Source organism: Nipponia nippon, unplaced genomic scaffold (genome assembly GCF_047370975.1).
Source record: "Nipponia nippon isolate SJK-2023a ecotype South Korea unplaced genomic scaffold, ASM4737097v1 scaffold_3, whole genome shotgun sequence".
NCBI lineage: Eukaryota > Metazoa > Chordata > Aves > Pelecaniformes > Threskiornithidae > Nipponia > Nipponia nippon.
The window spans coordinates 127153145-127179027 of record NW_028262347.1 but is presented as its reverse complement, the minus strand read 5'-3'; the positions used below and the strand labels follow the sequence as shown (position 1 = coordinate 127179027).

At 34.6% G+C, this 25883-nt stretch overlaps 1 protein-coding gene across 1 annotated transcript in view; it reads left to right on the top strand.

The window, feature by feature from the left end:
- Positions 1–25883, top strand: part of CFAP46 (cilia and flagella associated protein 46) — an 81047-nt gene that overhangs the window by 10700 nt on the left and 44464 nt on the right. The window contains exons 8-23 of the mRNA XM_087765970.1: positions 362–469; positions 1478–1577; positions 4347–4445; positions 5836–6026; positions 8062–8290; positions 9466–9586; positions 12097–12220; positions 13163–13293; positions 15876–16021; positions 16569–16702; positions 18270–18482; positions 19803–20016; positions 20356–20505; positions 21246–21353; positions 23137–23318; positions 25217–25348. Of these exons, the coding sequence (XP_087622096.1) occupies positions 362–469; positions 1478–1577; positions 4347–4445; positions 5836–6026; positions 8062–8290; positions 9466–9586; positions 12097–12220; positions 13163–13293; positions 15876–16021; positions 16569–16702; positions 18270–18482; positions 19803–20016; positions 20356–20505; positions 21246–21353; positions 23137–23318; positions 25217–25348 (2382 nt within the window). The remainder of the gene's footprint in view (positions 1–361; positions 470–1477; positions 1578–4346; positions 4446–5835; positions 6027–8061; positions 8291–9465; positions 9587–12096; positions 12221–13162; positions 13294–15875; positions 16022–16568; positions 16703–18269; positions 18483–19802; positions 20017–20355; positions 20506–21245; positions 21354–23136; positions 23319–25216; positions 25349–25883) is intronic.

Genomic DNA, 25883 nt, shown 5'->3' with positions numbered 1-25883 from the left:
ATATTAATTATTTTCTTAGTAACAGGGGATTAATTTATGTTGACATTATAGGAAAGGAGTTTTGCACACCATTTTTCTTTGCTTCTGGAATAAAATTTACCATCTGAAATATTAATTCTTATGCTGGAATGTTCTTTGTGCTTCATATCTGGCTGTCTCTGAGTAACTTGCTTGGCATACTGAAGTAGGGTTTGTTGACTTGATTTTTAATTTTTTTTCCTTTGATATCTCAAAATCCAGGTATCCCACTGATGCATTGGACTAAGAGCCATCCATTCTATAGTTAGGAGAGTTATTTAAAATTTGTAATGCAGTAATATCTCTTGTGAAAAGATTATGATCAATTCCTAATATATTGCAGGCAGTGGGATACAAATGAATTTCCAAGTGATGCCACCGCAAATCTGCATTCTGTATATGAACTTCTGAAACAATATGATGTGCCTCCAGCATCTGTTCTCAGTGGGAGGTGAGTTTTACTTGTCAGAGCCCCGTGAAAGCTGATGCTGAAGCTGATCCTGCTTCCACTGAAGCCTGTCAAAATTCCTGTTGACCTTGAAGAGAGGGAGCTCGTACTTAGTTGTAGTAGTTTGTGTTGTGTTAATGCTTAGGTCATCTTAAAGACAGACGAAGATCCTATCAGGCTTTCTTGAAGAATCGAAGATTAAATACCTTCTTCCATATAGCTGTTTGTATAATGTGATTAAATTTTTCCATAACCCTTTGTTGTTGATAAAATGAGATTTTTAAAAGGTCTTAGAATTGACAAGTGCTTCTCAGACTTTAGTTCATTTTTAGCTTTTCTTGGGGACCTTCCCAATTCTTCAGCATAATTTTGAAATGCAGACTAAACTGAACTCTCTATTCCAGTAGTTACATCACAGCTGTTACATATGGAAATAATACTACGTTTTTACTTGTTAAGGTCAATGTTCTTTGACGACATTCAGGCATCTGATTACTTCTTCTGTCCCAGACAGTACACTATGCTCATTCGGTTATTTACGAAGATCCAAACATTTAGAACACAGTCTCCTACTGTGTGTGTTCTGTGTTCTTATCTTATCCATCTGTGACCAATGGATTTGAGTGTTTTAACTTCTGTGCCAATTGACTGCATTGTATTTACAGAATTACCCACAATCTTCGTTTGCTATTTCACAATCTTTGTGCTGCATACATTTCATTCTGTATTTTTTATGTTCTTCAGGAACTGTTTGTGCAGGACTACAGTGGAAGTATACTAATTATTTTCCATAAACAGATGAACTTCTGTATTTTTCATGTAGCCAACTTTAATCTTTTTCCTTTTTCCTTGTTAACTGTAAGCATTACTAGTATAATCATGTCCTCTAATATTCAGATGACTTAAAGGTTTTCAGATATATTGCACAAAGTAACTTTCATATAGTGTTTTTCTAATTCCATAAAAGAGCAATATCAGATTTTCTGAAGTGATGTTTTTCTATTTTGGAAGGATTCCTTTGATTCTGGAATTAGCTCGTTTTTCTATGAAAGTGAACTGCATTAAGGTTGCATATGATTGTATACTTGATTTGAAGAGAGCTGGGATTACTGTAAGTATTAATTATGGTTGATTTTCTTTTTTACAACACCTCCTCCCCCCGTTGTGATTATACTTCAAAAATAATACTGATGGTTCTGGGATCTTCTGTCCATCACTATATTGTTTATATATTCATTAATATAAATAATTACTTGGATAAGTGATCTATTCCTAAACTAGAGAGAAGATGTAAGGTCAGAAGGTAAGGTATAGGTAGAACAGGGTAATTAACAGTGCAGTTAGTTTTGGCAAATAAATGTTAACTGTAAATTTTTGCCTATGTTTTTTAAATGTTATCTGTGGAACAGTTTGATTGGAAGTTAAATGCTGCCTGCAGGTTTTGAAGATTTAACCAGTTTACCCATTGAGATTGTAATTGGTCACCAAGATGTAAGCTCTAAAAACAGTTAATGTTACCTACATTCACTTTAGTCTTTATGAGTACCATACCAACCTTGCAGAACAGCACATGAATTCTAATTTTGATGAGGAGAAAAAAGAGCATTTGTCTGGAGCATGATTAGGGGACTGATGGAAGGAGGAGTTCAAGAAAGCTTGCCAAAAGTAAAGCCCCAAAGTTGTTATCTTTTCTGGAAAGTAGGACTTAAGCAATATAGTTCTCTCATTGCAGTGAGAAATCCAGAGATGTTGTGCCACAAACTGCACTCCCTAATCCTTTCCTTTGTGTGGATCTTTTCTGATGCTGTTTGTTCCTATATATTTCCCAGTTTCCTTTAGTAGGAACGATTCATTTTCCAGCAAACTATTATTTGATTTGTTATTTACTAACATTTAATAATTTTTACTCTTCCGCAGTATTTTTATTATAATGTTAGAGTAGGGGTATTCTTAGATTAAAATTTTAATCTGGTCTCCTTAATAACTGATCTTTCAATGTGTATGCCCTTTTTGATTCTTACGTCCAGCTGACTCTGAGATTTGTTTTTTTCTGTTCCTTCCCTGTTGTGGTGGTTTAACCCCAGCCAACAACTAAGCACCACACAGCCGCTCACTCACTCCCCCCGACGGTGGAATGGGGGAGAGAATTGGAAGGGTAAAAGTGAGAAAACTCGTGGGTTGAGATAAAAACAGTGTAATAATTAAAAAGAAATAATAATAATTTTAAGGAAAAGAGGAGGAAAAAAACCCCAGAAAAATAAAACCTAAGAAAAGGTAAGCGATGCAAATGAAAACAATTGCTCACCACCAACTGACCAATGCTCAGCCAGTCCCTGAGCAGTGCCCTCCCTGCCAACCTTCTCATTCCAGTTTTATTGCTGAGCATGACATCATAAGGTCTGGAATATCCCCTTGGTCATTTGGGGTCGGCTGTCCTGGCTGTATCTCCTCCCAACTTTTTGTGCACCCCCAGCCTGCTCACTGGCAGGGAGGTGTGAGAAGCAGAAAAGGCCTTGACTCTGTGTACGCACTGCTCAGCAATAACTAACACATCCCTGTGTGAGCAACACTGTTTCCAGCATGAATCCAAAACATAGCGACGTACCAGCTACTATGAAGGAAGCTAACTCTATTTCAGCCAAAACAAGTACACCTGTTGAGAAACAGAACTGTTCGTCACTGTATTCAGAAAATCAGTATGTTTTTCGGGTACAAAAATGTATGAAAAAGTGCCTGGTTGTGTTGTGATCACCATGAGTAAGTTTTTAGTTATCTGAAATGTGCGTGTAAAGAAATATAAGTGGCAAACACTGCCAAACACATTTTGAAACATATTTCCAAATTTCTATTATAATGATCCTACTTTGATTTACTTGTAATTTTTACTTATCCTCAATGAAATTTTTTTATTCCAGGTGTCTGCTTCAGGCTTATTTTTTCTCAAGATTTCCCGCAAGTCTAAAATCATACACAATTCTGTAACATTCCGCTGGAAGATATGTTTAAATCCCCTAGATCAAAGATTCACAAGGATTTAGATTGAGTATTTGTATAGACGCTAATAGCAAGTATCCCTACTGTGGCAGCAGTAGAGAAGCCTTGCTTCTATTTCAACCTTCTTGTTTCCCTTAGAGTTAGTGGGTGTTTAAGTGACCAACTTCAGATTGCCCAGCATCATTTTGACAGTGACCTCTTCACGTTAGAGTGAGAGAAATCTGTATCAAGTTCCAGTTCCTTGGCTTTTGCTGAATACTGAGAGATTTTTCAGCCATAACATGAATTCCATCTCTCTATGTATTTGTCATTACATGATAGTGGCAGTTCTACATTCATCTAAGTTTTTCAAGATCTCATCTGTTTTCTGGTCATGGGGATGTTAAATTAACAAAGGTCATGCTGAGTGATTCAAGAATAGTTCATAATGAATGAAGATGCTGCCTGGCTTTCCCTACTGCACCATATGAAACCAAATACAAAGTATCTTAGATGATCCATACGTATAAATTGTGTGATTTAATAGCCAGATCTTTCTGGAGGTGTTAAAGATTTAACCTGTTTTTTCACTTAAGAATTGCACTGCCCATCAAGATGAATCCTTTCTGTTGTGACTAGCTCTCATTTATTCCAATCATGTACCTTTTTAATAACGTTAGTGAGCAAGAATTTACTAGGACTGCTTGCACCTTTGGCTTAGTAAGAAGTGACTACTGTTGAAACAACAAATTCTACTCCCTTTTCATTGTTTCAGTTAATTAACTAATATAGTGGGATTTTCAGTAAGAAAGTACAGTGCTGTATTAGTGTAATTGCATGAGTTTAATCTTCTTTTTGTTCCTTTTTAATTACTAAAATTAGTGTTTTCTATATTAATACTTCCTAGGAGCAAGGGAAACTTATTGAAATAGAATGCCTGGAATGTGAATATGAAATAAAAAAAATTGGGACTAAAATTATGACTTATACCAAAGGAGTCGTTGAGGTATGTTCTTTAAGATTAACTTTGAGAGAGAAGTAAAAGTTTTAATTTGTTAAATGTGGAAAATTACATTTCACTTGTGTGTCTTAATTACATTATACTAATCAGAAATTCTTTTAAATTTTATATTCTTTCTAATTGGACTGCCAAGAAGAAAACAGGGAAAAATAAACAACAGTTGTATATTCTTCCCTTAAGTCTTCTGTCTGACTATAAAGGTTCATAATATATTACTTTCCAAGAGTAAAGATGGTAGCATTGAGGCATGCAAAGGCAACACTCTCTTGTCTCCATATTTTATATTTATGGGAGGTGTTTTCATAGAATATCTCAAGTTGGAAGGGACCCATAAGGATCATCGAGTCCAACTCAACTATTATTGCATGTTATGGGTGATCTCATACAGATTCTTCTGTCAGAGGAATGCAGGTTATTCCTGATAAATTGTCACACTGGGGAGGATTTTCTTAGATTTCTATAGTCAGTTGACTCAGTTATAATTCAGACCATCAAAAGTAGAAGCCTAAATTGTCAATATTATCAATGGGATTAGATAGATGCCTACAATGAGCAATTTAGAACAGCTAATAGAGGCACCTGAAGTTCCTAAAATAGGAAGTATGAATATGCTTCCTGGAAATTGATAGTGTTAGTGCATAAACTTATCTACAACCGTTCTCATTTTGGAGTTCAGGAATTCCATTCACGTTTTGAAAAAAAATTTTCATTGATTCCTCATAATATGAAACACTACTAATACTGCTTAAATAAAAAATAGGGTATTTAGATATTTAGGTATTTCTAAATATTCCTACCACAGTGTATGCAGTTGGAGAAGTTTTTTGTTTGTTTTTTCTTTTTTTTTTTTTTTTTAATTGCACAACCTCTAAAAAGAACTTAATAATTAGCGGGTGTCTGTTACTGTAGGTAAAGATTTGCTTTTAGATTTAATAGGAACCAAGTTTAATTGACAGTATGGCAAACCCCATTCATAATATTTCTTTTTTTCCTCTCCTACACTGCATTTGTCACTTAGCATAAAAATGAAAAGAAGCTAAGCCTTCTGAATTCACAAATGTTTCACAATTATCAATTTCTGCTTATCATAAGAAAGGGGTATAGCTGACAGCCTTCTGCCTGAAGTATGTAGTAGTAGCATGGAGTACCTAAAAGAAATACTCCTTAGTTATCAAAGCCTATTTTAAAAAAAAAAAAAGTTTTTATTAAAGAAAGTATTTTTACCAAAAATTTATTTAAAAAAAAGTTTCCGCAGTCTGCTGGCTGAGGGACTGCTTTCTATTGGGAACAGCCCTAACATTAAAATTTGGAGGAATGTGTAAGAAGTTGTGTTCATTAAATGCGATATATGCTAATTAATTTTTCATTTGTGTAGGCTCAGCTGGAATTGATAAAAAATCTTGAGTTAACCTTAAAACGTGCAGTTCAATTGGGAGATCCTGATGTGATTCAGGTTGTTTGTACAACCCAGTGGAATCTGTGCTTGCCACTACTACAACACAATTTGCATCAACGTGTGCGAAAGCCATTGATAGCAGTTGCTGATGTCCTTGAAGAGATTGACAGGTAACTTTCTGTGCTGTGTACTTTTTTTATTTTTTACTTTGAAAGGTCTAATGACTGAGCATCAAACTCATTTAAAAGCTCGAGCTCTATGATGTTAAGTGTCTTTGAAAATTTTCCACTATCTTGTAATAAATTAACATCTGTGTATTGCATATATTTCCTTGTTAATCATTTAAATATAGGTTCCTTTCAGGCAAAATCTCACACTGTTTAATGGCCTATAGCAAATACTGACATTTTTTAGGAACTGAAAAATACTATAGTTAATCAAAATTATGTGAGAAAATTCCAAAGCTGCAGTATGAGTAAATGTGTTGGAATGTGGTTTAGATTCTTGTATTAACATCACTTCTGTTGGTTAAAAACATACAATTAAAAAATTACTTTTAAAAACCATCATGACTTCTGTATTACCTATCAAATAAGACACCTCTTGCAAGATACTATTTTTGTATCTTCGGTGATCCTTCTTTTTAATTGAAAAAACTACTGTATTAAGAAAATGTATAGGGTTTTTTAGATGTATTCTTCTGTTTGCTGTTATGCTGTACTTAACCTTAAGCACCTAAATAGCTTCGCTTTTTCCGTTAATTTGAGTGGAACAAGTAAACCTTAGTATGTGGTACTTAATTAAGTTTGGACCTATACATAGGCTGAGTACTAAGAATAAAGATCGTAACTTTTGTAGTAGAGCTAGTTACAATCGACATAATCTGTCATTTGAGCAGAACGGTAGGTGGTTTCTGATAAAAGTATTAGAGAGGAAGGTGAGGAATATATTTTCAGTGTTTTTAAAATGTGATTTTTTTTAGTTGCATAAGGAGGAAACAGAAGCCTGAAGAAGCAGATATACAGATGTATAAAACCACAATATTGTATTACTGTACTGTTATTCAAGCATTTCTTATGCTTTCCATGTAAAGAGTGCAATATCAGCGTATGTGACTTTGATATTTCTACTAAATCTCAGTAATGACATTTTTTCTCTAAAAGCTTGCGGGTTAGGTTTTGGGGGTAGGGTTTTGGCTTTTGTTATCCGTGTATTCCTAACAATCCAATAGACTCAACCTCAGCTCTGAGGTGGTACTGTTACTAGAGATTGAATGGCATCACTTGTCCCTATTAATTTGCCTGTCTTCATTTCTGTTTTGATTGTAGCATTGATTGTAACTACTTCCGTCAGCACTAAAAGGGCAATACTTGCTCAGTCAGGTTAGCTCTCATGTGGACATACATTAGCTCTTTGGCATGACATTTGACAGCCTTGAAAACCTTCCTTCTGTTCTGTTTTTCATAACATTGCTTTCATTTATCTGATTTTTTGTTTTTCTTCCTGGAAACAATCTCAAGTAGCATGTAGAGCTCACAGCTGTCATGAACAGCTTCCTGGGGCAGGTGATGGATAGGGAGCATAGTGTACCTGAGACTGGTGAACATGCAGTCTTCACTGAAAACATGCTGACTTCATAGAGTGGTTTCAGCAACATCTGGGCAAAGACACTGCGTACAGTGAGTGTGTACGCCTACAGTGAGCCAAATCTTTAAAAGTGATGAGCTAGTGCAATCAGGGCTAGATTTTTAGAAGTGTTAGCTTCAACTTAAATGTTACGAATAGAGAGTGAACTTATATCACAAGTGACCATTATCCAGTACATTGGGCTCTCTCCGAGTGTTAATGAATGCTTTTGAAAATCTGTTCACTTGATTTGCATACCTAAGTGGTAACTTCAGTGTGGTACTGAAAAAGAGTTCTGCTAATACACAAAGAGCCGTTCATCTGCAAGATGTGTTGCTTCCTCATGGCTGTGTTTTCTCATGCAGGGTTAATGGAAGTAAAATGCAGTTACATTTTCTAAGTCATTTCATTAAAAAGACATGATAGTGAAAATGAGTGACAAGTAAGTTCAAAAGGGAATATCGATTTTCATACTGGAGTCACTTTTAAATATTGAGTTTCACTTTTGGGTAATTTTTATGTCTAAGGATTTTAGTTTGCCTCATTTTAACAGTTTATATTTAAATTCATATTCCTTAGCATGTTGATTTTGTTGCGTTGCCAAGTTCATATGGAAATAGCTCGTATTGAAGAAGATGGGGATAGAATAGACGCTGCTGTGGAACATTTGCAAAAAGCTATACATCTGAACCACGGTGGGCAGTATCAAGAACATCTAAGACTGACTTTTAACCGTCTTCGTTTGTGCACTGTGCTGTATAAGTCACCTGAGCGTCTAGAAGATCGGGCAGTAATGATGATTGAACAGGTAATCATGAGGAATAAGGTCAGTAGCTGAAATAGGTTTGCTTATTAAATTCTGGCAGAGGAAAGCCAGCTGTTTAGTAGAACTGCATATTAGAGCCAGCATTAGCTTGCCTTCAGCAAATTGGCATTGATTGGTTGCCTTGAAGAACTCTCTGAATTCTCTCTACGGTGGTCATGCTGCTTCACGCTCTGAAGATTACAATAGAGGATTTTTTCCAGTTGTGTTCAAAGCTTATTTCTTGCGGGGGAGGGGAAGTTATTAATTAGCAAAAATATCAGCAAAAAAGAAGCCTATTCATAATTGTCAACAATTAAGATTTCATTGCATGGAACAGTGTTTTAATTAATGAGGGGAGTAGTGGCCAAATAGCTCAACATCCTATCTGGCTTTGATATAAATCAGTTTTATGTCATACTTACAAATGACGCTAAATAATATAATCTAAAGTCACAGTGTAGTCATTGTCGAGAGTTTTTCCATCTAATTCTGTTGTGGTGCCTCAGCACCTGAACAAAAATCATATTGGCAACTGATTGTTAGTTGGTTAAAAGAAATTTCAGCTATACACCATTTTGGGATATTCACAGAAATTAAGACGTGTTCACTGAACCTAAAATCACCACTGGAAAGCTGCTGGTGCGTTGATATGTCTATTGTTAAGACAAAGAACAGTGAAGATTTTTTTGTCAAGTTTTAATGCCTTTCCATGCACGCTTACTCTGTTTAAATGTTATTTTAAAAAAAGCACTTATACCTCCTCTGACTTTGGCTAATTCTGAGTGGACTAGGAATTTTTAATATTTTGTAGCAATTCTTAGTTATTGCACAACGGATATGTTATTGTTGGTTTCTAAGTAAATACTGTTCTTTATTTAAGAAAGTATAACATAATGACAGGTTATACACTGAGGAATATACTGTAAAGATCCATGAGGCGCATGAACAGTACTTTGTATTCAGTCATCTTTGATGTATTCGTGTCACGATCAAAGTTCCACAGTCACTTTCAACAACAATAATACTGCAGTGATGTGTAAGATATACAATCCCTAGAGGTATTTTTTTGGTAGTACCAAATTCTATGACCTGCATTCTGTTATGTTTAGTAAAAAGATAAATAAATAGGAATATAATAACAATGAACCTTATAACAATTAGTTCTTTTCTTTATGTAGGCTAAAAGGGGAAAGCAGAAGGATAATGTGAGGAAAAAGAGGTCCCTTCTGGTAAATGCAGGTCTTGCACTAGCTCCTGATTCATTTCAGATTGTACTTGGCAGTGAAAATGAAGCTAAAGGTAAGGTACGTATGTGTGACTAAAAGTTACTACACTTGACTTTGACTGCTTTGCACAGTCTTAAAGGTTGGACATAACATCGAGTGGCCACATGTAGAGAATATTGCAGTACAGGTGAAGTGACAGTTCTGCTGAATTCTGTGGCAAAGCTCCTATTGGTTTCATTAGGGATCTAAGATTTATATTGTGATACTGGAACAGGAATTGTCATTGTTTTCCCCTCTGAATTCATCTGAATCTTATTGCTGTGCTGTAGTGTGCTGTAAGTGGTGCTGTAATTTTATTTTCACTTTGTGCAACTTCTGAATGCTCTTACCCAAGGTCAGTTTTAAGTGGTATTTTCAGAAGTTTCACCCCATAATATTCTGTGTTAATTACATACAATATTGGGTATTCATTCTATATTGTAATTGTCTTTCTAGTCTAAAATCTTGCTTTTGAGAGATCGAGTTCTGCACAGAGATATAGCCATGAATACTTTATTTACTTTCTAAAACATGGATCATAAATAGGCATGTTCCTTATGCCACAAACAGCTTTGGTTTGTGACTATACAGCCTGTTGTTGAAGACGAGCAGACAGGGAACAGATTTTCCAGGTTGCTTGAACTGTTTTATCTTATCTTGGCAATAAAGCAAGTGTGTGACTAATTTAACTAACTTTCTGAGTATACCCAGGGTACTCCCAGGGTAGAGATTATGCTGGAGGAAGGGAATGCTACAGAAGGAGTCCTGTAGCTTCCAAAGCAGCCTGTTCATGCCGTGGAAGCCCATGCAGTTCTCTCATGCCATCTGTTCTGTCAGGCCAAAATGTTTACCTTGCATATTCTCATTTCAAACTTGATCAATTGGTGACTTGCAAGTACGAGTGTTATTTACAGAATCAACAATCCCACTTCGTGCAGTATATTTAAGTATGTGAAAATGATTTTGTTGGAAAACTTCTTCATACATGATTTAAGGTGATAAAATGCATTGTATTTGTGCAATGAAGAGAATTAAAAGCATGCGTGTATTTCTACTTGCTCTTGAATTTTGAGTGGACAACTGTAAAATTATATCCAAACTTCCTCAGAATAAATCTTACTACACATTAGCCTTCCAAGATAACCCATTATAATGAGTGAGATTATCACAATATTACAATTATTACAATACTTTCTATCTGTTTGGCACAACATTTTGTAAAATTTTGTTTCAAAAGATTTCAGTTGTTCCTGAAGCTGTCATCCAAAGAGTTGAGTTTTTTGCTTTTTCCATGACACTTATGTTACAACAAACTTAAACATGTTCATTGAAGGAGTAAGAAATTATATATGCAACTGTATTATTAAAATATACATAGGACAGGACATCAGATTCGTAGGGTTATTTTTTTCTTTTAAGTTGCATAAATAACTGTGCATCAACATTTCATTCTTTTTTGATGTATATGCTGGCCTAATTTAGTGAGAGTTGTACCCATAGATCCGGAGAACAATGTACTTTTTTAATCCACCATTCTTTACCCTACAACCTTACATGATATTACTGTCTTTATGTATTATACTGAACAATTTCTGTCAGTTGATCTATGTGCATAGTTAGGTAACACAGCCTTATCATATGCTGGATAATGCATTGCAAAATATTTTTAACAGGAATGGTAAGACACTATGCCTTCCTCTTTTCATTGTAAGTGAATGTAAGTGAACCTGCTTTTATATATATATTTTAAAGCCAGAAATACCGTATATGTATTTGCTGCTATTATTTGGCAAATTTTTTGAGGATCAAATTAAAACTTCCTCAGTCTGCATTATGTTAGGGGCCATCGCTTAGATTCAAGTGAATGTACAAAGTCATCGGATTTCCCAGTCACATGAAGTTACTTGTATTCTATTGCAGAACATCTCCTCTATGCCATTACGCTGCAAAAAATAATCTCTTTTTGATGTATCTGTACCCACTGGAGTAATTTTCTACCTCAGGGAGTCGGCTTGTTCCTCCCTTGCATAATTTTTTTGTGTTGATTATTCTTTGTTTAGTAGTTTTGCCCAATATCTTGTTGACTAAGTAAAACAAAAGTCAGTATTCTCAAATTAAAACAGAATAACAAACTTTAATATTGATTGAAAATGTGTTTGGTTAGATAAGTGTTCTTAAAATTCAGCATGAATGTGAACTTTACATATTACTTCATCCATTTACTCTTGACTGAGGCTAATTAGAGCAATGCATGTCCTGTCAGAAAAGAGGTGTACTTGAGATATTTGGGGGCCAAACAAGCATAAATCAGTTTTTGTATGGGACAACTATATCTGAAGATACAGGAAAAACAGAATAGATGCTGGCCGGGTGTGGTTTCTTTCATGTGGGTTGGTTGGTTTTGGGAAAGCTTAAAGGTCTGAAAAAAGGGCTGGATTTCAAGTGTTTCAGAAAGTAGTTATGAATCAAATTGCATACCCTTCATGTGGATTTTTTTACCTCTTGTGCTTAAAAATTACCTTAAATTCTTTTTTCTTTGCTAAGTTTCCTCAGGTAAAAGTAGGAGTCAAATAAGCTACCTCTGTGCAAAAGCACAACATCATATTAAAAGTGTGGAGAAAGTCAATGAACATTTGAAACACGTAAGAAATGAAAATGACAGAGAGAGGTAATCACTATAGACAAGAAGCGTCTCTTTCATGTTGTGTGGAAGTCTCTAACGGCAAAGCTGCTTATTGCAGCTGTTAAGTTACTTGGTGATACCTTGTAAGAGGCTGAATACTTCAGTCAGACCTGGCAGAGCATTTAAGCATGTGTTTAACTTCATGACTGAAAAGTTCCATTACCTTCACATGCTATGCATAATTGTATTCTTTCACTGTTTCTAATCTGCTCTCTCACGTGCACACGTAAACTCACGTATTCTATTGATATGAACTGAACACACAGATGAATGAGTGAATTAGGCTGGAAGACTAAGTAAACTTGAGGTACAATTGAAACTTTGCTGAAGTGTCTTTTTAGGTCCTTGTACCACGTTGCATGCTACAACATTTTTGATAAAGAAATTAAGTAGTCCTTTCTGAGAGTCAGAAAGAATCTGTAGGAAAATCACAGGTTTTGTTTTGACTATTTGTATATCATTTTCTTGTTCTTTATTTAAAAGGAGGTGTTTCCTTTTTTTTGCTGCACTAAAAATTCCTGTGATGAAGTTTAAACTAAATTGTTTTCTAAAAAATTCTAAATCCAAACTTGTTTTCAAGACTTAATTTGAAATTCGCAACATCAGTTTTGAAATATTTAGTTTAGTTTATTTTATAAGATAGATAATCACGGGTGTGACACACATTTTGAAATTTCAGTATAGTTACTATCCAAAACAAGAATTTTGTTCCACTCTCGCTATGCTGAGGGATTTATTTTTTTTTTTAATTAATAAAGTAATAGTGTTATCTTTGCTCGTAAGAAGTCTTCCATTTATTAATTTTTATTAGATTTAAAATTTTATTTATAGTGGCCATCATTATTGACATGATTTTTTTGTTGATCCTGAAGTGTGGAAGGTAATCCTGTTTATAACGTAATTTTATGTATGCTTTTTCTTTGGTAGAATTATACTTTGGGCAGACTTGGCAAAAGTTGCACGTAAACAAGAAGTATGGGATGTCTGCCGCGCAGCATGCAGATTTTGTCTCTTGTATGATGATACTTTGTTTAGGAAGGTAACAAAACCTAAAAAAAGTAAGTGAACAAATTATTTTGAATGTTGTAAGAGAAACTTCTTCCTCATTTAATAGAGTTACTTGAAGAAGTCAGCCAATATTATTATTTTCTTCCCTCCCATTCCCAGAGTTCCCTGAGACTCTTGTCTGTCACTGCGTGTTGGCATACATGGGATGTTCTTTCTACATCTGAATCTAGAAATCAGTCAATACATTTTTCTGTTGAAACCATACTTTGCCTTCAGAAGTGTTTCATGAGTGCTAAAGAAAAGTATTTATGTGAAATGTATCTACCTATCTAAGAAAATAGGTTAATTCCCTAATGGTCATCTAGGTCCATATTATCCATCTCTGTCATACCTGAGGAAGCTGAAGAAAAACGGATTATCAGTTACTTTGTATGAGGCTCACATGGTAGTATTTTTTACCCTTTATTCCCTTATTAGCGGTTCCTCTGAGGTATTTGACGTTGTTTGTGCCTTGTTCCTTGAGGGTCTGCTGAAAACCTACCGCGTGTGTTAAGAGTTCTCAACTCAGGGAGAGAGCACTTTCAAACCACTAGCTGCTTGCTGACTTTTACATATCTCTGTTGAAGTTTTTTTTGCCTGGGAGTTCGTAGAACTCGCCTTTAAGAATAGATGAAATTCTAGTACACACCCTGTTGGCTGTTTTTTTTTTCTCTAGTCAATGTTAATTGCACCTATTCCACATTTTTTTCTCTGGATTGTCTCCAAGGTCCACTTAAAGTAGGGCATTAATTTACCTATTTTCTTTGAAAAGTTTTGCATCTCCAGACTAGCCATGTTTCATCTTTCAGCTCTTTTGCAAAGTAAAGGGAAAAAGAAGTACTTACCAGAAACTCAGGGCAACCGCACGCCAAAAGCGTCATTAATAGGAACTGGTATGTTCTTTTTTTCTTTCGGAAGTTTTGCATCTCCAAGGTAAAGGTGTCTTTCTCATACTCTGAATCTTTACAGGGTTTATATTCTGTCTGTGTCAGTCTAAACACTTTTCCTGCATAGGCAGGGGATCAAGACGCTTTTCATCTCTGTTCAGAAGTGTTTCGAATGGTTCAATCAAATTTTGTTACGAGGTTGCTGAAGTTGGTTGATGCTTTCAGAGGTAGAACTTCACTAGAAATCAAACAGTAACTGTGACCTTGCTGAAGGTTTCCATTCTCAAGAACTGTAGAATGGCCTCCTGGAAACCCATTCATACTTTCATTGAGTGCTGCATGTTTCTGTAAATGCAAAGGAAACAATGCTGCATTTGGTGGAGCAGTTGAGGTAATCTATTCTGGGCAGTTTCTAACTGTGGGAATACTACTTGTGATTAAATGAAATGCGAATAAGCTTGTAGATACTCAAGGCAGGAAGACAAATTTACGATTGACTGGAGTTCTCTGAGAACTGTTGGAACCATTCATTTTCATATTCCACTTAATTTTTCTTTACTACTACTAATTCTAGCATTAGTGGGTGAGAAAAATGAAAGGTTGTCTTTATATATATATCATATTGAGGATAGGGCAAAGATAATTGTAGTGTGAAGACCGTCTACAGAGGCTTGCTGGGTTGTCAGGCCTGAATAAAGGCAAATAATTCAAGACGTTCTGGAGTTACAGGAAAAGAACATACCAGTTCCTATTAATGATGCTTTTGGTGCGTCGTTGCCCTGAGTTTCTGATAAGTACATCTTTTTCCCTTTGGTTTGGAAAAGAGATGAAACATGGCTAGTCTGGAGAAAGTAAATATGTGTGATTCATCTAGGAACCAGGAGCAATCCAGTCAAGTTATCAGACTGTAGGTTTTAAGACAACAAAACCATTACTTTTTAACAGAAATTAAAAGGTTATTTTGGAATATCAAAGTATGGTTTAAAAAATTAGACAAAGACTAATAAGCTATAATTATTGAACGGTATTGAACTCGATGGGTCAACAGAAACTCTGGTTCAGGAGATTGCTTGGATGCAGATTCTGAAAAACTGAAGATAGGTCAGGAAAAAAAGTAGCTTTGTGTATCCTACTTTTTATGCCTTTCCTCAAACACCCCCTATTGGCCAACAATGTAGAGGGAACCCACTATGACAGCTTTTATGCTCTTACTTTGTGTTTATATTAAAATAATCTTGGTCCTTCACCATTAAACCAAAGAAAAATAATGCTATTTTTCTCTTTATTGATGTGTATGTTGCCAGAAAGTCAACCCCATCCATGATTTAAACACACTGAGATTTTAGCCATTACATAATGTCCAACACTCTACTTCCATTGAAGCAATAAAATTGAACTAGAAGCCATGGGTTATATTCATGTTATACCTGGAGCAAGTTATTTGCTGCAAATACTGAAGTTTACGCACAAATGCGGCAAAATCACAAGTAGCCAATACCTCAGCACTGCTTCAAAAGAATGGGTCTGCAATAAACTGTACTGATGGAAAAAAGAAATTGAGTGAAATAATTCTAAATCTGTACTTGTTAACTCTTTCTTGTGGATTTAAGAATGTGTAGGGATTTTTAAATTTGAAAATGAAGGCGTTTTTTTCTGATTTGCATGGTAATAATAATGTATTTATTTATTTACTTATTTATTTTTAGCACAGAGGAAGAAAGCTAGTACAACTATGATGGATGATGACCAAGGTGACAGCTTACCAGGAGAATCATTACTACCTGCTAAATCCTTCTCTTTTGAAAGAGATTTACTCAGAATATTAGCAGAAATAAGATTCATTAATGCAGAGGTAAATAAATTACACAGCTGTCATTCATATTTGTTTCATTTAGCTTTGGTTTATATATACTTTTATGTATACATCTTAAAGCACTGGAATTTTGAGTTTAATTACTTTCTATCTCCAAAGGAACTAAAGGAAGAAGTAATTTCATGAAGCATCTTTATCAAAATACTATGTGAAAGTTAACTATAGCAATAGTTTCACTGCAGGTGGTGATAACGCTTTTTTACAAGGGATTCTATTGTAAATGTTTGACATGTGACATTATATTTCTGGATCCTTAAAGTTCCAGCATGACTAAAAATACATATATCTATAAAAAAAATTTTTTTTCTTTCCTCAATGAAATGATTTAGTAAAATTAGCTGTAGACAATTGGAAGATTATGAAGTATTTTACATTGTATTTCATATAGTTGTACATGCCTGTAAACATCTGAAAAAACATTTTGTATTTTTTAATTTTTGAAGAGGTAACAACACTAATACTAAGTCACAGTCTATTTTCACAATGATAACCTGGGTAGAAAATTAATTTTTCTGTATCTTTCCAGGCAACTGTTCATTTATTAAGATTGCAGGGAGTTGAACTGAATGATCATGCTGTACCTCCAGAAGATACAAGCCAGTATCATCCAGGATATGTTTCGTATCTTCCTGAAAATGATCCAGAATGGAAAACATACAGGTGCTTTTCTTTAATATGTAACAAGACCTAGGAACTCTAACAGATTGTTATCATCACACACAGATGATAATTGCACAATTTATTTCTTCTTAGTAAAACTCATTGTCACCAGATGCTTCATATTTTTAGGTAGTCATGGTAATGGGAAAAGGAAAAGACTCTAAAAAAATAATTTTAAATAATTGTTCTGTAGTTTGCTTTCATTCTGGAGTGTGTATTTTATTTTGCATTTAACACATATTTCTCTGAAACTAGAAGCTAGTATCCCAACCTTAAAAACTATTAAGTCTGTGTTCTACTGACATTTAGACCATGAAATTCTATACTTAAAAATATATTTCCCCAAATCAAAAAACTCTTTCTCTTGCTTTATAGCGCCTGTAACTATAATGATGTCTGAGTACCCGAATACATACAATTAATTACTTCAGTTTGCAAAACTAGTCTGGTCCAAGCAATCAACTGAAATGAGTAAGGGAGAGTAGAACATAGCAAGTATCGTTTTTTTTCCTGGTCTCACACAGTTATTTCTTGCGAAGGAGGAGAGGGGGGACAATTCTGAAGATGATATTTAATCTCTCTTCTGTTCACATTCATACTGATATTAGCCTTATTGTGACAGTGGTCATGTCCTGAAAGAGTAGGATGTCAGAGTTTTGTCCCTAAGTCTGTTCATTAAGTCTGAAGATTAAGTAAAGTTTCTCACACTGTCTGCTTGCAAACATTCAGTAAAATGGGAAAAACTATAAACTGATCAGGACCAAGGGACAAAGAAGATGAGGATTGTGTTCGAAAATTTGCTACTAAGCTGTTTTTACCCAATTAGATTAAAAACTCGTAGGAAAAAATCACTTCGGTCCACTGTGTCCTGTACCATTGTTGACATAGTAATACCCTGTGTCAGTTTGTGCTTTAGGTTTTGTGACTTAACCGTGGCCATTCTGTATGGTCATTCAGGACTATTTTTAATATTGCTTTTTCTAAGTAATGGTACGTCTTGATAATTAAGAAAAAAAAAAAAAAGAAAAGAAATAAAGTTATTGGAAGAACGTTATTGCATAGACTATGAAAAAGATGTTATTCTATTAAAAATGAATTTAGCATTTCAGAACATCTGGAGATATCTTTGAGTGCAAGAACATATGCAGTTGTTAAGTGAAAAAGGCGCCTTCTTAACACTTGAGTGGAATGTATCTTGTGTCTGTATTCAAGTAGAGGCCTGTTAGGAATATGTAATGATTTCTAGCACTGATGTGTGGGTTCACACATGCATTTTAAAAAAACATGTGGACGAAGCATGAACTATAGCCACTATTTTTTAGGCTAATAGCATTTGAGTGTCAGAGCCTATTAACTTTATAGTGATACTAATTCCTTTCCCGAGTCATCTTCTCTTCCAAGTAAAATATAAGTTAATGGATGAAGACTTAAAAATGCAACTGAAAAGTAATTAAAATCTTTGTTCTTGTTGTTGAGCGAGACGTACTACTGCATATTTAACCTTATGATATAATTCCTTCTAGTGTCGAAGTTTTAGAATAACAGCTTCTTTATACTGATTTTATAGTTTATGGATAGACTGCTTATCTCGGTATGCTATGGAAAACTTCCAACGTGCAGCAGAAATAGGAGAAGAATTGAATGAAGCCTGGATTGTTCACAATGCTGTGGTGTATATTTTAAACTACAATAGACATCTTATCTCTTCGGGAAGACAGAGGGAAATTATTGAGTATCTGCAGACTCTTCTTGGAGCCATCAAGACTGTTGGGCACAATGGGTAAATTTAGATATTTGGTTATGAACATGCTCTTTTTTTTCTAAAACGGAAAAAATAAATCACTTTGTGCCGTGAAAGACTTATTGCTGGCTTTTAGTAGTAGTAGAAGGACTTTGGTATATACAGAGTAGTTCAGAAGATAAATTTAATTTTGTGGTACAAAAATGGCTTTTTAATCCTTTCTATTTGTTCTTTGTTACTATCCACTATAAGCTATATTAACTTGAGACTACGCAATATTAATTTCTCTTCATTGTGGAACAGCAACATGCATGTGAAATAGCATTTTGTTAAGCTAGTCAGAAAGAATCAGGAAAATTTTCATAGCCTGTGAGTCTGCAGGACAGCTTGAAATGTGTTTGCTTGCTGTCAGTTGCTCTGAAGTTGAATTATATTGTAAATAAAGTTCATTGTAAATATTTCTTATCAGAGTAAGCTGATTACTACTGGTTCTAAAATATAAGAGAAAAGGGGGGAAAAAAAAGGGAATGTGCACATTAATAGACCATGAAAATGGGAACACAGATTCCACAGTGATTTAGAGAAATCCTGTTCTGTAGTAAATGCAATGGGAGAATGACTGACTCTGACAGAGGAGATGCTCAAGTCAAAGTCTGACTGTGGGACAAAATCCTAGACATTTTAGCACACTATTGACAGTGACCTCAGCACCAGGCAAACTGTTAGGACTAGCAGCAAAGACTTTTTTAAACAGTATTGGAGAACAAGGCCTAAAGTGTAGTTTGTGCAGAGATGAAGACTTGTAATACCTGCTTATTAATTCTGGTATTTATATTAGTATGTATCAGCAATAATCTCTTAGTCATAATTCAGTTTGTGTTTACTAAAAAAAAAAAAAAAAGGTAATTCCAGCTCAGCAGTTGATTGGTGTGAAGAGTATTACAGTGTACTAAATAAAAAGTTTTATCTGAGGGGTTAGGCTTAGGTTAATTTTTTTGGAAACAGTTATTATTTTCTTGGAAAAAGTTATTATTTTCATGCATAGCAGACCACTAATAAAAATGTGGTTGTCTGACATAAAAATTATTTTTTTTTTTCTGCGAGGAAATGGAAGCTTCAATTATAGAAAGAGTTGATAAAATATGATGTAAACTATGAAAGCCGGTTGTGGTTTTTTTGTACATTTAACCATTTTAACTGCTTTTCCAATGGGAAAATTTTTTGTAACATCCATAATTTTGCTTTCTAAGAAAAATCTAGATTTTCAAGTAATGTTTACTACTTGAAAGTAATAAACTTTATTACTTTCCTCTTATATCTGTTGCAGTATGCACTTCTGATTTTTGTTTTCTTCTACAGAAGTACTGCGATTTTATTGATGTTATGTAATGCTTTGGCTCGGGGCTTAATTCTTTGTTGGATTCCAAAGCCAAAACTTGCTGAGAAGAAAAAAGAAGATGCAGCAACAGACAGAAGCAGAAAAGCTGCAGCAAAGAAACATGGAAAAGCAAATGTCATACAGTCTTTTTCAGTAGATCCCAGTGGACTTCCTGATATCAAAGCTGCCTTAGAGGTATAAAGCCCTCATTTTTTGTAGTCTTTTTTGGTCTGCTGTCATATATTACAATTCATATAAATTAAATTGTAGAAATTTTTGCAGAAAATATGCTACCATCTTTTACAGTGCCTGCCACCACAGGTCCTCCCCAAATGCACACTGAAGTTCCTTACCAACTGGGGCTGAGTACTGTAACTTCTATTTGCTATATGGGCTGACTTAATGGAGATGTTGTTAGGCTTAGAGGTGCATGTGCAATAATTTTAAAATAACTAATGGATGGCATGTTCTATAAAAGGGCTTTCCACATTTCTCCTGTGTTTCAGTCTTTTTTTTTTTCTTCTTGGTGTTTAGATTTGTGAATTTGCCCTAAATGTGACAACTGGAACCATACCTAATGAAGCAGTACCTCTTGCTGCACAGCAACAGATCATTGCTACGTGGGTGAAAGCAAAACAGTTAAATCAGCAGCAGATCGGACATAAACTTGGGACTGAGGAGGAGGTATTATTTCTCTGAAATCCTGCATAATGCCGAAACTTTTCTTTGAAAAATTAAAATTAAATTCATAAATTCATTTAACAATGATTGAAATGATCAATGTGTATTTTCTTCTATATATTTGAATACAATGTGAAAATAAATTTTGGCTGTAGTTCCCATAAATCTTTACGGAATACAGCAAATTTTTCACATTGGGTGTAGCAGTGTGTCTACATTTCTTAACTCTACCTTCTGTGTTTAGCTGCCAAGAATAATTACGGTGATGTTTGTCATATGATGACTGTATAACAAAGTTGGTTTTGAATTCATACATTTAAAAAAATGGCTATATTAAAAATGTTAAGAAAAATCAGTTATATCAACACTTAATATGGTGTCTTTATATATAGAATACGGACCTAGTAAGTTGGAAATTAATATTTTATTCCTATATTTTTATTTTATTGTGTTTATAAAACCAGAATCTCTCAGTGATATAGGGAATTTACTTTCATTGTATTGTTGCTGCGTTTTTTTAATGTTGAAACTGTAGTAGTTCAGAGTTCACAATGTTAATTAAAAATAAGCAAACACATAAAATCCCCCATTTTAAGGACACAATAAAGAAAGGAAGACTTGCTTAATGCAAACTGAGGTTTTCAAACATAGTTATTATTACCTTGTTATCCCAATTAATGTCCTTAATAATGTTTACATGCAAAAAAAAAATCTGTTAATGTGAATTTTTTATTTCTGCTTAGAATAATGATGAAGCACAAAATCCTACGGCAAGAGTTCTTGTTGGTCTAGAAATGTATTCATGTAATGGCTTGGGTCTCATGGATTTCACTGTTCCTAGCTTATCTCAGGTATTTAGTTTTATTTTGTTAGCTCTCGAGTTTTAAGAAATTGCATCGTATAAATGTGATTTTAGTTTCAGTTTTGGATGGAGGCAAAATTAATTTCGAAACTTCATTGTACCATTATTTCCTTTAAAACTTTCCAAGAGATTGAACAGTTATGACAGGTAGAAGATTTTTGTGACTGAATATTTTCATTCATCAAAAAAAGAGATAGTATTAGAATGCCAGTATTACAATTGTCCCCATGTTGCTCTAACAGATTATTTCCATAACCATCAGATGAGCATAATGGGTTCAGATTAATTCTGTACAGAACCATACTTCTGACCTTTCATTTTTTATGGAGAAAACTTTATAGAATAATAGAATCATTTAGGTTGAAAAAGACCCTTAAGATCATTGAGTCCGACCGTTAACCTAACACTACCAAGTCCACCACTAAACCATGTCCTTAAGTGCTACGTTTACACATCTTTTAAATACCTCCAGGGATGGTGACTCAACCGCTTCCCTTGGCAGCCTGTTCCAACGCTTGACAACTCTTTCAGTGAAGAAATTTTTCCTAATATCCAATCTAAACCTCCCCGGGTGCAACTTGAGGCTGTTTCCTCTTGTCCTATTACTTGTTAATTGGGAAAAGAGACCGACCCCCACCTCGCTACAGCCTTCTTTCAGGTAGTTGTAGAGAGGTCTATTTTAGGGTTGGTATTGGAAGTATTCAGAATTTCAACAGAAAAATTTGTGTTACAGTGAATTTACTTTTGGCACTTGCAAGATAGAACACAACTACAATTTGTTACTATTTAGAGAATTAGGTGGCTTTTTGATGAGTCTTAATTGAGGCATAGTTTCTTAAAGTATTTGCTTTTGATCAGTCTTCCATGATTGCTCATGCTGAATAGTGCCACACTTTTTCTGTGATCCTGTTGGTTACCAGGCTGTTCAAGAGAAATAAAGGTGGTGTAGAAAGATTTATACCCTGTATTTTCAAAACAGTGAGTTGTAGTCTTACCTATTCGGTTACCACATTTATAATTTCTACCTCCTGTAAAGAGCTTTCTTAAAGGACTAAGAAGTATTTCCCCATTTAGCTAGGAATCTGGTGACATTGTCTAATACTTATGTAGAAGTCCTTCTTTCTAAAGACTAGGATCTGGGTCCTTATAAATATATAGGTATCTAATTTTAGTTGGTCTACAGATTTATGCCAAATATTATGAGTAAACTTTAGCTACTACTTCAGTGGCTTAGTTTTGGGGACCAGTATTGTAGTATCCTCATTTTGACCAATTCATTAACAATTCCCATTATCTTAAAAATATGGAACTTTCTACCTGACGCATGCAAAAGCAAAGAAGTCATTTAGATCCGATAATTAAACTATACATGAAACACCGTTGTTGTAAAACCAGTTCTATCTCCCATTCTTATCTTTGGCTTAACTAAAATGGGCTCTGAATTTCATAAGTCCTGTTCCACTGATTTTCAGAAGAGGACTGAGGACATATAATAAGTCCTGGCAGATACTGCTGGTCAAAAGGTATGCACACTTACAGCTGGATTTACATACACTATTTTAATACTTACTACAGGGTGAACGATGCTTCTCTATTGTATATTTTGATTTTTCTTGTAACACTTTGGTTTTCTAGATTGTTTTATCACATGCTTGTTCCATGTCCAGGTGGGTTGTATGGAAGGTACAGCTGTAAGCATGTAAGTGCTATAGAAAAGAGCGTGATAAAACCCTGAGATTTAAACTTTTTTTTTTCTTTTTATTTTTTTCCAGTTAGTGAAATTGGCTTTAGAATGCAGTTGGTCAGATGCCCTAGTGGAACTGCAGACACTGGCACGGCTTACATATTTTGCATATGTATCACATGACTATGAAACAGTGATGACTTGTTCTAAAAGGATCTTGCCATCAGATGAGAATTTTTTCCACAATAGAGATACTAAGAAATATGAAATGTAAGTACATGGAATTTTGCATGATACTGTGGTATACTTGAACTAAGTTTTGAGGAAAGAATATATAGGGTAAATGCATCTGATCACATAATCAAAAGTGAAAGAATCTGTTTTAGAAAGAAACTATACAGTTAGAGGTGAAAGCAAAATTTTCCTAATTCTGCCGACTCTGTCATTACCAGTTATTTAAGTGCTGCAGATGATGTTTTAACTCTGCAGCGTAGCCTAAGTAAAAGGCAGTGTTAGATCCAGATTGTGGCTCTGGGCCCAGTTCAGGAAGATCTATGAATTTTGTTATCCAAGTGAATCAACAGGTCATATATACCTGCATTTGAGTGTCTTCCTGGGGAGCATTGCTTTTCCGAAATGGTCTCTGGCAATCATGGTCTTTTCATACTTTTGTAATTTCCAAACAGAAAGTAGCTTATGCTGGTTCTTTTGCTGATGCAAATTGCTTCCAGTGCTGAACTGGCTCTAATACACAAAGGGTCTACACAGTTTATGGAACAAGATGGAGCTGTGAATAACAGGTGATATCCAAGCTCTGGTGTCAGGTAGTCTTTATGGCCTTATTACCACCTATGCATATGGGTGCAATAGGAATGTAACTAATTTCTTTAAAAACGCAATTTCTTACTTAACTGATAATTTAAACCTTTGAGCTCAAATTAAAAAAGAAAAAAAGGTTTCGTATATAAACGGATCTGTTGGTGGAGTCCTGTATTACCAAAAGGTGATATCCTTCTATTTTTTTACATAATCTCCTCCAAAACCAGAATGTAATTTTATCAAAAGAGGGAGGAATCAACTCCATTTAGTAACAGTTTGTTGGAATGTAGGAAGTTTGAAATAAACATGTGAAACACTTCGAATATAATTTATTGTTAATTTTTCTCTCTGAAAAATAATTTCTCTTTCAAAAAAATATTTTGCTCTTTGAAATTCATAGTTGTTTGCTACATGGGGAAAATCCTGTAAAACCAAATAAGATATCTTAATATGAAATATATAGTTTCAGAACACTATAGAAATTGAGAAAAATAGTTGCTGCATGTCTAGCAATCGGCAAACTAGTGAATGATAAAACGTTTGCTTCTTTGACAAAGAAATGTAGTGGATTGTCAGTGCTGTTTCCAGAGAAATGGAAGATAAACTTAGTCTTCCCATGGTAAAGCACAACTTCAGGACAAAGAAGGGTTAAATATTTATTTTTAAATTTGTTGCTGCTGTTAACTGTAGAACACTAGTGTCCTCTTGTGGACACAACTCATAACTGCATAATAGTTCTTACCTAGGCCAACTAGAATGTCTATGTTTCTATATATGATTGCACGTTATAACTAAGACATTAAAAAAAAAATCTTGTAAATTTTATTATTTCTTTTCTTACAAAATCACTATTAACCAAAGATGTCAAATTTATTTACGTATTTATTTTTAACTGATTAACTGCTGGGACTGAAATCTACTTTCTTTTCTCTTAAGTGTAGTGGAGTATGACCCAAATCAATTTCTCCAGAACCCTGTGCATACTTTACTAAATATAAGTGAGACCAATTCCAAAAGAAAATATAAAAAATTGTCTAATTTTCTCTATTTCTGTTTTTAATTGCTTGCCATGTAAGTTTGACTAATATTTTGTTTGATGTACAATAGTGAATAATGTTGGAAATATTTTCATTAGACGTGTGAAAAGATATTTTCTTTCTGATAAGTTTTCACAAAATGTTCAGTTTTTCAAAGATTTTCTGATTTTAAAAGAAAAGTCAGTAGAAGCATTTGTAAATTCCAAAGCTAGGGACATCTATTTAGTAACAACTTGAAAGCATCGTTAATAGGAACTGGTATGTTCTTAGACTGTAGGACTAGCACTTCTTGAATTATTTGCCTTTATTCAGGCCTGGTAACAGAGTGAGACAAGAAATGTTAAGCACTACTGCCTGTATACAAGGAAAGAGTATAATGGAAAATTCGTCTGGAAGAAAACATTTGCGTGTAGCAGCATCAAAAGCCTTTGTTCAGAGTGCCAGGTATGTTTTATTTTGAGAGAAGACTAATATAAAATAGAACTAAAATTTGATTTACAGATTTGGAGATCAACATATTCTCTCCCAAGACTGATAAAAATCAAAATAGTTGTGAGTTGAAATGCTTAACAAAGGATTTGACAGTTTTTTACAGTTTAGTAAATTTATCAAGTACCATATCTTCCACATAGCTGATCTTGCAATGTCATAGGCTCATAGGAAAATCTGGTTGGTAGGGACCTCAGAAGGGCTCTAGTCCAAACTGCTGCTCAAGCAGGGCCAGCCCAGGGCTTTATCCAGTCTGGTCTTGAAAACCTCCAGCAATGGAGACTGCACAACCTCTGTGAGTAACCTGCTCCACTGCTTGACTCTACTCACGGGGGAAAAGTTTCTGCTTATGTCCACTCTGAACCTTTCTTATTTCAATTTATGCCTGTTCTTGCTTGTCCTGCCTTGCACTTTGAAGAGCCTGGCTTCTGCTTCTCAATAACTTTGTTCGGTTATTAAGGAACTTCTCATTAGGTCCCCCAAAGCCAAC